General features: G+C 32.5%; 1 protein-coding gene across 1 annotated transcript; it reads right to left on the bottom strand.

The window, feature by feature from the left end:
• Positions 1 to 7,723: 7,723 nt before the first annotated feature.
• Positions 7,724 to 10,537, bottom strand: LOC114755302 (UPF0496 protein At3g49070). Its single transcript, XM_028944206.1, has 3 exons — positions 10,475 to 10,537; positions 9,970 to 10,047; positions 7,724 to 8,809 (listed from the first exon to the last, which is right to left on the bottom strand). The coding sequence occupies exons 2-3, from the start codon at positions 10,016 to 10,018 to the stop codon at positions 7,812 to 7,814; spliced, it is 1,047 nt and encodes a 348-aa protein (XP_028800039.1). The 5' UTR covers positions 10,019 to 10,047; positions 10,475 to 10,537; the 3' UTR covers positions 7,724 to 7,811.
• Between the last annotated feature and the right edge of the window lie 1,154 nt (positions 10,538 to 11,691).

An 11,691-nucleotide genomic window follows, 5' to 3' on the forward strand; every position in this document is an offset into this window, starting at 1 on the left:
ATGACGAAACAAGACCATTCTAATGGAAAAAGTAATCTAGGAGAGCCCAATGCAAGAAGTAACATGGAAAAAGAAAGATGACATGTAGAACAACGAGTCAGAAGCTGTTTAAATAAGGTATGTTTTAAATTACAAGGATGAAATTTATTTAAGGGGGAGGAAATGTCACATCCTACAAAATTTAGTATTGATAGAAGGGATGAAAACTTGGTTAAAGGCCAAATAGGAAAAGAAGATTGGCTAAGAAATCTAGGTATGGTGTGAGACCCAAAAAGGATCCAGATTGACATTTTCAAATTTATTAGTCTAGGAAGGGCAAAATGGAAAAATTTGACAAAAATTTTAGAAAATTTTCTGAAAATAGAAAATTGATGAATTAGAGGTTTGGAACCTCAATGGAAGCCCTAGAGGTGAAATTGGTGTGACGAATTATAACAGAATTTTCTGAACACTGAGGTTTTTCAGGAAAATAGTAAAAAATTAAAGGAAAATAATTATTTTAAATAGCTAGAGGCCTTAATAATTTTTAAAAAAATATGGGTTAGTTATCTAAATATTTATGGGAATTTATAAAATTGGTTTTAGATCTTGAAAGTGTAGGAAATCATTTTTGGGAATTTATTTCCCATGGTTTTACTAATAGAAGCTTAATCAAAGAAAATTCAAAATAAATAGTTAAAGGTGGAGAAAATTTTTAAAAATTTTTAGATCATATCAGTATATTAAAAGAGCATTTTTCCATGAAGAGAAATGAATTTTTGAGGCCTAGAAAAATTATGGAATGTTACTAGTGAATAGTAACTGATAAAGTTTCACAATGGTTTGGGATTGTGATTTGGTTTATGTGCCATCTTTTTAGGCCATCCTAAACCATAAGTAGGCCCTACATTGGGCCCAAAGGAGGCCTTATTTTGGGACTATTCTGGACCATTCAAATTAATTAAAATAAAACCCATTTTTCACACAATTATCTTGGAATATTCTAGTGGATGGATACTTGGATGGATCTGAATGTTTTTTGCACTTGATGGCAGCCAAGTGCCCTCTTAGGTGACACTTTACACGTCTAAAACAAGGGGGAAGGATGCAGATTTTTTGGTCTATAAACACCCACTTAAAATACCTAAAAAAAGGTAGAAAATTGGTAAAACAATGGGAGGTGCTGCCAAAACATTTTCTTGAGTTGGAGACTGAATTTGATAAGCGTTTTTGGATAAGAAATCATCAAGCTTTAGTCAAGGATTCACTAAGATATTTCTAAGCTTTATTATGGTTGAGATTAAAGCTTGTTTGGTTAGGTTTTTGAATTAAAATTCCAAGGGAGAGATGCTGTAATTTTCATCCAGCATACTTATACTTTAGGGAAGGATAGAAACCTTAAACATGATATGGAATAAGCATGTTTAAATCATGTTTTGATTGAATTTTGAAAGAAAACGGAGTTAGGTTTCCTTAAGGTTCAATTTGGCCAAGAGAAGCTTGTGGGACAAGAGTTTGTTTCACCTTGATTTGATAATTCCAATGAGTGTAAAATGTGTTTTTGTATGGGGATATAAATCATTAAAATCAAAAATAAAATTTTTGGAAACCTAGATACCCCTATTCGGCCAAGGATGATAGAGGAGGAAGGAGTTTGATTCTCATAAATCTAATTTAATATTTGGATTCTACATAAAAAAAAAATTGTTTAGGAATGAACTAAGAGATTAGTTGAAATAAAGAGGAAATAATTTGGTCAAAAATCAAGGAAAAAGGGATGTTAATTGAGCCTAATGTTAGATTATTGTGTTTATGCTTAAATGGTTGGTAATTAGGAATGTGTTTGTGCTTAGAATGATAGGCACATTGCAAGAGATCAAAGAGGGACACCAATTCCCTAAAGACGTCAAATTGAATTATCAACCAAGAGGTAGCACTGAACTTATAATTTGATTGCTTTCGTGCTTGTTTAAATGTGTATATGTTACGTTAATGATGGTGCCATGATGTGATTGAGCAACATATGTGATGATGCATGAAATTATATGTTAAATAGGTTTTGGCAATTTGTAAGTGGAATGGTTTGATGGCTTGATAAATTGCTCTTTTTACATGGAAAATGATATGCACATGGAATGTTGTATAATAGTATTGATTTTATGCACACATATTGCATTTTAACATGGCATGAACTACATGATAATTATGGTTTTTTACTACTGAGATTTCTATGAAATCTTACTCTTTATGTCCAAAATTTACTATTTAGGAGTTGGTCCAAGCAAGGATAAAGAGAAGGAGATCATTTTCGGAAACATTTGAATTGTATATCTCTTTGAGCAATAGTTATGTGTTATGTGAATTGTTATGAATTTTGGTGAATATTTGTGTAAGTCACTCCAACTTTATGTATGCAAATATCAAGTAATATTCAAGCTTTAGTAATGTAATGATGAATGGCATGATGATTGGTGGTGAAAAGGAAAGGAAAAACCAAAATGGTAACTTAAAAGGGATAAATGTTGACTTTTTAGGGGTCAAGTTTGACTAATAATATTTTGAGCAATCAGATGAGTTGGAACCTAAAAATTGGTATGCTTATAGGCCTCATTTTTAGCTTTAAAACAATGGTAATTCACTAAATTTAGAGCTTTGTGCAGAAAGTTATGCCCTTCCAAAGTTGGGGATAAATCCTAAGAAATTGAAAATTTACCAAATGAGCCGTACTACTTGGAATGAAATTTGAGATTAATTGGTGATTTCTGGATGCCAATGAGTATTTTTTTTTGTAAAGGGCATGTCAAGAGCTCTCTACAAAAATTGGAACCATTCTATTTTGATTTTTTTTTTAGAATTAGTTATGATTTTTTAAAGTTTAGACTAGATTAGGGTTACAGTGAATAGTAACTCGAATTTCAAGAAATTTGAAGTTTGAATTTTTTCCAACTTTAAGTCATAACAAACGGTTCCCAATGGTTCCAATTAACGTAATATGAGGTTTAAAAGTAAGGTGTGACACTATCTGTAGTAGCAACCACTATCTCTTGATAGGCTCTATCAATTGAGGGTGTAGAGACTGGGACTATAACAAGTCTATAAACAGTATTCAGGGCACGTAGCTCCCTAAAAAGATTGAAAAATTTCTTCTCCTTGGAAGTCTTTTCAGCTTTACTAATACCTATAATATCATCAAAAATAAAGCCTGTCTCAAGCTCATGAGGGTTAGTAGAAGACTTCTTAAGTGCAACTTCAATAGTAACAGAAGTAACTAGAGTGGAAAGGGTATAATCTGACTAATGAACAGTAAAACAACCCATGTCACTACCATTTAAAAGAGTGGGGGAAGAAGAATCAGCTGTAGGGGATGAAACATACATTTTATTCGCATTATCAAGCTTACCAATGAACAACCCATCAACAAATTTAACATTACATATGGAATAATCTTCATGCGGTTGTTTCATTTGTTCATACATATTGAAATATGCAAATTTATCCCTAATAGACATAGTGATAAAACCATTTTACATGTCAATATTAGTATTAGCAATTCAAAAAAATAGTCTGCCCAAAATCAAAGTCTCATCTCCACCTTATTCATTAGGCATATCCAAGACATAGAAGTCAGTAGGGATAACTAAATTTTTTACCTTCACAAGAATATCCTCTAAGAAGCCATATGGGTACCTCACAGCCCTATCAGCTAACTAAAGCATTATAGTGGTAGGTTTGAGGCTTTTGATTTGTAAGGTCTCACACATTGACTTAGGCATAACATTAATTGCAGCACCTAAATCAAGTAAAGCCTTAGAAATGGTTGTTCTACCTATAGTACAAGGTATAGTAAAGGAACTAGGGTCCTGAAAATTAATTGGGAGTTATGGTTTAAACAAGGCTGACACACTAGAGGGTAGCTAAACTCTTTCATTAGGCTTAAACTTCCTCTTATGTGTGCACAACTCTTTCAAAAATCTGGCATACTAAGGGATCTTCTTAATCAGTTCAAGCAAGGGTATGCTAACTTCAACTTTTCTAAATGTCTCAAGCAACTCATTATCTTGTTTTTCATTAGCAATTTTCATACTCTTTAAGTAAGAATAGGGAAAAGGGAGTTCATTGAGATTTACCTCCTTACCCTTATTGCGAAAGGTTCCATGAGTGCTTGTCTCTGATTGCTTCTTGTTCTCCTTACTATCTGACCTTCTTTCCACTTCACAAGGATATGGTATTCAAAGATTTGGGATTAACAACAGTGATGGAGGGTATAGTTCATAAGTTTCGGGCTTTTTTGTCACTTATATTATTCGATAGTTGAGTGACAAAAGCATTGAGGTTGTTGGTGAAACGTCCTTACTTTTACTCCTCACAACATGCATCCAGAAGCAAAATGGATATGCAAAATTATTACTTAAGTTTGAAAATTTTAGAACTTTTCATTAAGGTCCTCAGGTACTGTTCACGCAGAAATTCCAAATTATATATCCAACTTCAAAAATTCATAACTAATTCTATAAAAATTGTATGGGTTGGCTCCAAATTTTTAATCAAAGCTCTTTCAATGCTCTATTAGAGAAAAATATGAAACTGGACTTATCCTTGACCAATTCATACAATTTATTTGTTAAACTTTATTGTTCATTTGGTCAATTCTGGAACTTGCTGATTCTCTACCTCAATACACATCCAGTTAAGGAAAACTACCCGTGTGTTTAAAGCTTGGAATGTGTGCTATATGATCAATAAATTTTATGATCAAATTCAACCATTTGCTAGGTTAACCCAAAACAGGATACTCACTGCTTTAGGATCTACATTTCGTCTTTCATTAGCTTCTTACTTTTAATTCCTTCTTGATTCAAGCATGCATAAACTAGCCTTATGGTTTCCTATTTATTCTTATAGTTTAAATTACATGCCATTAACATCATAAATCATCACATTGCATCACATTTCATGTTAGGCATGTCTACAAAATAATTACATTGCTAGCAAATTCAAGCATCGCATTATAATACATAGAAATTCTCCAGCTTCTTTTCTTCCATCTTTTTACCCTTCTTCATGCATCCTTTCTCCTCATCATTTGAACTACTATAGTTGGTTAAGGGAGGGGTGAGATTCGAGAAAATCTCAGTAGCAAACAATACTATCAATATATGCAAGATGAATGTAAGTGTATGATGTGCTTCCTTGATTATCTTTATGCCAATTTAGTAATCTAACCTTTTGCTCAATGGCTCCTATTACATGCATGGCCATGAAATCATCAAGAGGCAAAACACACATCATTCATACATAACTCATATCATCACAATTAGCATCATACAAATCAATACAACAAGCATAAATATCAAGCACATAAGATAGGTAACTTCACTATCTTGTACCATAAACTTTTCTCTTTCTTTTCCTTTGACCCCCTTGACTTCCCAACCATGAGGGCTTTCGATCAATATCATCAAAAGATCCTCTTGGATGTTACAAGGTCCTAAACAGCCACAAGGTTCACATAACTCATAAGTACCAAGAAATCACACAAAGGTCTTACTTGCTCTTTTGAACTTCAACCCTTTCTCTTGATTTTAGGGTTTTCTTTCTAGTTTTTTGAAAAATATTCTTTTAGACCAATCCTACACAATTTTACATGAGGAATCTAAATATAACCTTAGATTTACCAACCCCAGCTTCCTTCCCTAGGAAACTACTTTGGCTAAGAGACTTAGGGGTTTTCCCTAAAAAAATCTCACTTTTGATTATAATGCTTCCAATTTATTTTCTTGACTTGGTTCCTCATAATTTTCCATTCTAAATCTATTGGAAGCCTTAGAATCAAAAAAATCACATCCTAGGCATAAGAACTAGTCAAGGCCGAGGCACTACCTAGGGTCTCCAATTCATGAAATAATCAAACTATCATGCAATACCACTTGATTTCTACTCCTTTCTATCCTTTAGCCATATTTCTAACATAAATCTCATCATTTCCCATACTTAAACATTTTGGTTAGCAGCATCAAAGTAGCATTTCAACCCTTCCAAACTCAACCAAACCAAGAACAATTAAGATAGGTGCTAGAATCATCATATACCTTGATCATGAAGCTTGAATCTTGTTCCTTCTTCTTGGCCTTTACCCTCATGATTTTTCTTCATTTTTCTTTACACTTTTTTGCAGAGCTTTCACTCTATAAATGCTTGCCGAAATACTCTTCTAAGGGGGTATTCATAACCAAAATTATGGCAAGGGTTGCCAACTTTGCCCTTGATAAAATATGACAATTCTGAAGGTCACTTGTCCAAGCTCAAGTCTTTCTCCACAAGAACTTGCCAAGTGTCCTCATGACATCATACCCTTGATATCATCAAACTTCTTTCTTGCCTCATCATGTCATGTGACGAAAACTCATGAAAAGGAAAGGAGAAGATTAGATCTTAATCCTTGGATCAAACCTAAATTCCAAGTTTCTTCCTAATTTACTTGGCTCATATTTTTCTAGCTTTTATAGTGGCCTTCTGGAGTTCAAAAAATTCCTTTGTCTACTCTATAAACTTTCTTTAATTATAGAAAAATGTTACAAAATTTTTTGGGCCATAACTCTTCCTTTAACTATTTCTTTTTGAATTTCCCGTAAAATGTCTCTCAGGAGCATAACTGGACTTTATATTTTATTAAAGCCACCCTACTGACCTTTTGGGGATAAGACTTATTTTATAAACTTCTTTAGCCTCTTAACTATTTATTTCTCATTTTTACATATATTTTTTAGACGTCCTCATGGCTTAAATAATTGCATCTAGATAATTACCTTAAACTGAGCCACTATATTGAAATTTATATTAAAGCTACTATAAGGGTATTTTCATTATTTATCTTCATCAAAAGGCTTCTATACACCATTTCCCATTTTCTAAGATTTTTTTTTTTGAAATTTTCTATATATTTTTCATAATTATCCCCTTTAGCCTGTAATTTTCTGGAATTATAGTTTCACCTCTACTTGGGCTCAACCTCATGAATCATCACTTGGATGCTTGCACCTCAACCTTGGGTCTACACCTAACCTATTTTTCTTTTCTGAGTCCAAACTCTCCTAGAGCCCCTGACTTTATTTACACTTTTGCCCCTAAAAACTTTCTCACTTGTAGTTTAGTCTTTATTCCCATTCTAACTTCTTTTCATATCTTTAGGACTTCTGCTTAAAAGGATTTAGTAGTCTACCTTCTTTAGGCTACTTTCTAGGCTTCTAAGCTTGAAAATTGGGATGTGACAATTTCTTACACTCATAGACCCAAATTTTGAAATGTTACACCATGTCAACAAATTAAAAGGTATCAGTGACACATTAATATAATTAACACTATTCACACGAGCACCAAGGTCTAAGATGGACTAATAGTTTTAAATCAAGAAAACTTAGGGGGACTAAAAGCTCCAGTATGAGACTTTAGAAACTAAAAGCAAATTATAGGGACTAATCACTATATTAACCTCAAAATAAATAAACTAAAAGTAAAGGAAATTCTGAATTAAATACAACTAAAATAATCAAAATTAGAATCAAGCCTACACTATTTCAATTTTCCTTTTGAGTAATATTCAAAAACTTACTAATTAGACCTCTTGATGGCTTGATTAGAAATTTATTAAAAATATAGCTCTAAATTTGGATTTTGCAACTTTAACTAGATTTAATTGTGATTTTTCCTTGAAAAATTTCAAAACACATTGAATTTCATTAGTAGTAGTCATACACTTGTATATTCTTGATATATATGAAAAATAAATAAAGGGACATTACATGTAATAAATTGATTTTTTTTAGGGTAATTGATTATAAATCCTTGAATAAACTCGAATCCAATATAAGTTTCAAGACGAGATGTCGTGCCCTATTGATATTCATGAAAAATAGATACAAATGTTCCTCTAATTCGTCCAACTGATCACTAAAACCGCATTGACTTTTCTTCATTAGTCGAACCACTTCACCATTAGCTTGGTATTGATCTTCTTTTCTCTCAAGCCAAAACCTAATATTCGACTTGATGTGCTCTAACTCATCATTGGCTCGAGTCACAATTCCACTAATTGTCTCAAAGTCCTTGCTCAATATGTAAGTCCCTTTAGCTGCTGCATCAAGTTGAGCCGCTACTCCAGCCAGCTTTCTTTCCGAAGCTATATCCGTCATTGGAGCCATAATAAATCCAGGGGCACCCACCAGCAACATAAAGCCATGAGACAAAATAACCGCAATTAATGAACTTGTTATTGTCACAAGCATAAATGCCGAGCCACGTCTTAACCTAGTTATCAATTTCAACTTGGTCCTCACTTTATCACGCTTTGACTCAAGCTGTTTTAGTAGGTTGGAACACTGGGATCGAGTTGCTTGAATTCGGCTGAATGACGGGCCGGATGAAGCAAATTTGGCTAATTCGCTTATCAATGTAGAAAAATGAATGGGAGGAGAGTGAAGAATGGTATTAAGAGATTGATACATGACACGCATGCGATCAATGTCTTTTAAAATAAGGCTACAAAGTAGAGAAGCATTAGCAGTTTGGGCAAAATATTGTGAGAGGAGGGAATGGACTTTGCGTGGGTAAGGGGTCATGGATAAAACCTTAATGACTGTGGGTTGATCTGGATCCAAGAGATGCTCCGCAAACAAACGGTAAGAAGGGAGTCTGGCTGCTGTGGTAGATTCTCCATTGGAATAGGCAACGACACGTGTCCAGAAATCCAGGTATGATTCAGTGCGGAAGGCATCAGCATATTCCTCACGTACGTCCGCGGCGGTTTGGTGTTTTGGGGAGTTGAGACTATGCGCTATTAAAAACAATCACAAGCGAATTAGATTTTCATGGCTAAATTATACAAATTCCTAACTTTCCAACTTTTAAAATTTTATAACAATTTTTAATTTTTATATTTATACAAGTAACTTTCATATTATTAGTTCGAAGAGGTAAGACCGTATGTTTTTAAAAGTAATAGCAATTGAATTGGATTTTCACGGCTAAATTACACAAATTTTCTGTCTTCTCCAACTTTAAAATTTTATAACAATTTCTGAATTTTCATATTTACGCAGATAACTTTCGTATTATTAGTTTTATTCATTTTTATATGTATGTTGCTTAAAATTTAAGAAATTCATCTACATATAATCGAAAATTTGAGGAGGTTTTATGCATATAAAAATAAAATTTAAGGAGACATAAAACTGATAATTTGGGATAATCTTCATAGATTTAAAAGTTTATGAGGTTTATTATGAAGTTCTCTCCTATTTGCACATGCATGATTGTGAATTTTAAAGAAGTTTTATGCAATTCAATTTTTTTTTAATTTGTTAATGATTATTAGTTTAGAATCATTCATTCAGTTCTTACTATAAATGCTTTCAATTAATTTCTTTTAATTTTTTAAATATTATTTTAACTTTTATACCTATACTTCTTAATTATTAATTTTATTGTTTTAAATTAGTCTTTTAATTTTCAAACTACTTGAAATTAAAGGCCTTGTTAGAAAAGTTACATATGAAACTCTTTGATGAATTACATCTGAACAAAATAAAAATAATGGAAGAACGTAAAGCATGAAATAAACCAAAATGGATTTAAGAGGTAATATCAAAAGTTAAAAAAACTAACAACTCAAGCAATATATTTTATAGATAAAACGTAATCGCACCTATTTCTCGACCTACAGATAATTAGAATATTCACACACACACACACATATATCCATGGACATGGTAATTCATTTTTATGATAAATGTGGTATATACACAAGATAACAAGAACCTTATTCACGTTTCCAAGGATCAATATCAATATCATCGACAACTGCAGTATATTTCCAATATTATATATATATATTAAAGATATATGCCTATATATAGGTTCAATTAAAAATAATACATATGCATTGTAGTAAAAAAAATTCATATATAATTTGGTCAGGAAAAAAAATACATGTACCAGAACATGAAGGCAACTTTTTCATCTTCTCAAAAAGTTTTTTCTTCATTCTGTCTTATATATTAACTGCAATAGAACCTGCAAGCTCAAGAGAGGACAACAGTCTTCAAGACGTGTTAAGTTAAAGCAACAAGAAAGTCTCCAGAGTAATACAGCGAAAAAAAAAAAAAAACATAGCGAAAACTTTTAGAATGGAAATTAAAATATATTGATCCGGAAAAAAGGGTTTGAAAACCAAAAATTAAATAGCGAAAGGTATAGAAATTAAAAAAAAAAGATAAGAGGAAAAACAAGGATACTGATCAGAAACTAAAGACATATATAACCGGCTGCAGAAACTACACGAACCTGAACTATGATTAATAAATTATAAAGCAAAAAAAAAAAAAAAACTGCATTTGTTCATCATAACCTTTTGGTGATTTTAATAGATATATGGATATATAGGGTTTTGAAGGGAATAAATAATTAAAATAGAATGGGAACAGAAAATGCTATTGCTAACCTTGTTGAGAACTTGAAGAAATCTTTCTTGTTTATTATCTTGTTGCCTGCAAATAAATCCAAAATATCATGAAGGGGTCCTCCTTTGAATATTTATAGGTCGATATTTCCTTCTCTTTTGTATCAGTGAAGTTTATATGCTTTGTGGAACCAAGGCTTCTTTTGGCCTTGCTTCTAAGAAAGAGATTGATTGTGGAAATCAAATACAACAATACATTCTTATTAGTGGACCTTGTAGTGTACGTGAAGTGAAGTGTGACGTTCCGAGGACATTAATTATGGAAGGAAAATGCTGAATTTTAATTGTTTCAATCGTAATCCCATAGCAATCTGTAGCTTCCAAGGCACAAATAAACTATTGAAATGTTGTCACCTCATTGTCTAGATTTTGTAGTCAAGTAATCTCTTAAGATTTCAAAAAGAGCCCCCTTTTTTAAAAAAATCAATATGTAAGTCTTTATATTTCATATATTTTAAATTAAATTTTTATAGTTTTTTGAACAAAAATTTTAGCTGGGGGTTTTTGGCGGCAACGCCTAAATACTCTATAAATTTAGCAGATTTTCCAACTCCTCTATAAAGTTATGCAAATCTTGTTGACTGTAGGAACTGTAATGAAATGGTAAATTCAAGCCGTGTCCTACGGATATTATTTTTAAGTGCTATTCTGCAACCACTAACAACCAGAAAGCGGCACTTTCCATGATTAAACAGATTCTTCTCGCAAGAGTAGGGTGAGCAGAATAGCTAAAGAGGGAAGAACTCAGTGTGCTTGAACACTAGAGGAGGAAAGGAAAAGTTGTCCAAAAGCTTAGAGTTTAGGGGTACTATGAACTTCGGTCTCGTGCTTTTTTATATGCTGTGAATCATAATGCCATTTGGCAACTTTAATGGTAATTAACTCGTCAATAAATAGTCATGAACACAATTAAATTGGCAATTTGCATGGTCATTATAACCTGCTTAATGATGACTAAAGTCATTGGTTACAAACATTGATAAGGCATGATGACGAATTAATTAGATAGATATTCTTAATAAAAGTACCTAATACTACATTTGGCTTGTGGACACGAGGTGAGGAAAAGTTGTCAAATTTGTCTCTGATAGCCTATTGTATTGCGAGCTCACTTTTCCTCTATTGGCCCATTTAGTAGCCTAAGATCACTTATTATTTAGACCCCCACAATTCCAAATAATGTGAGAACCTTCCTTTGA

The sequence above is a fragment of the Neltuma alba genome, unplaced genomic scaffold (assembly GCF_004799145.2).
Source record: "Neltuma alba isolate B1F8T4 unplaced genomic scaffold, ASM479914v2 tig00000174_pilon, whole genome shotgun sequence".
Lineage (NCBI taxonomy): Eukaryota > Viridiplantae > Streptophyta > Magnoliopsida > Fabales > Fabaceae > Neltuma > Neltuma alba.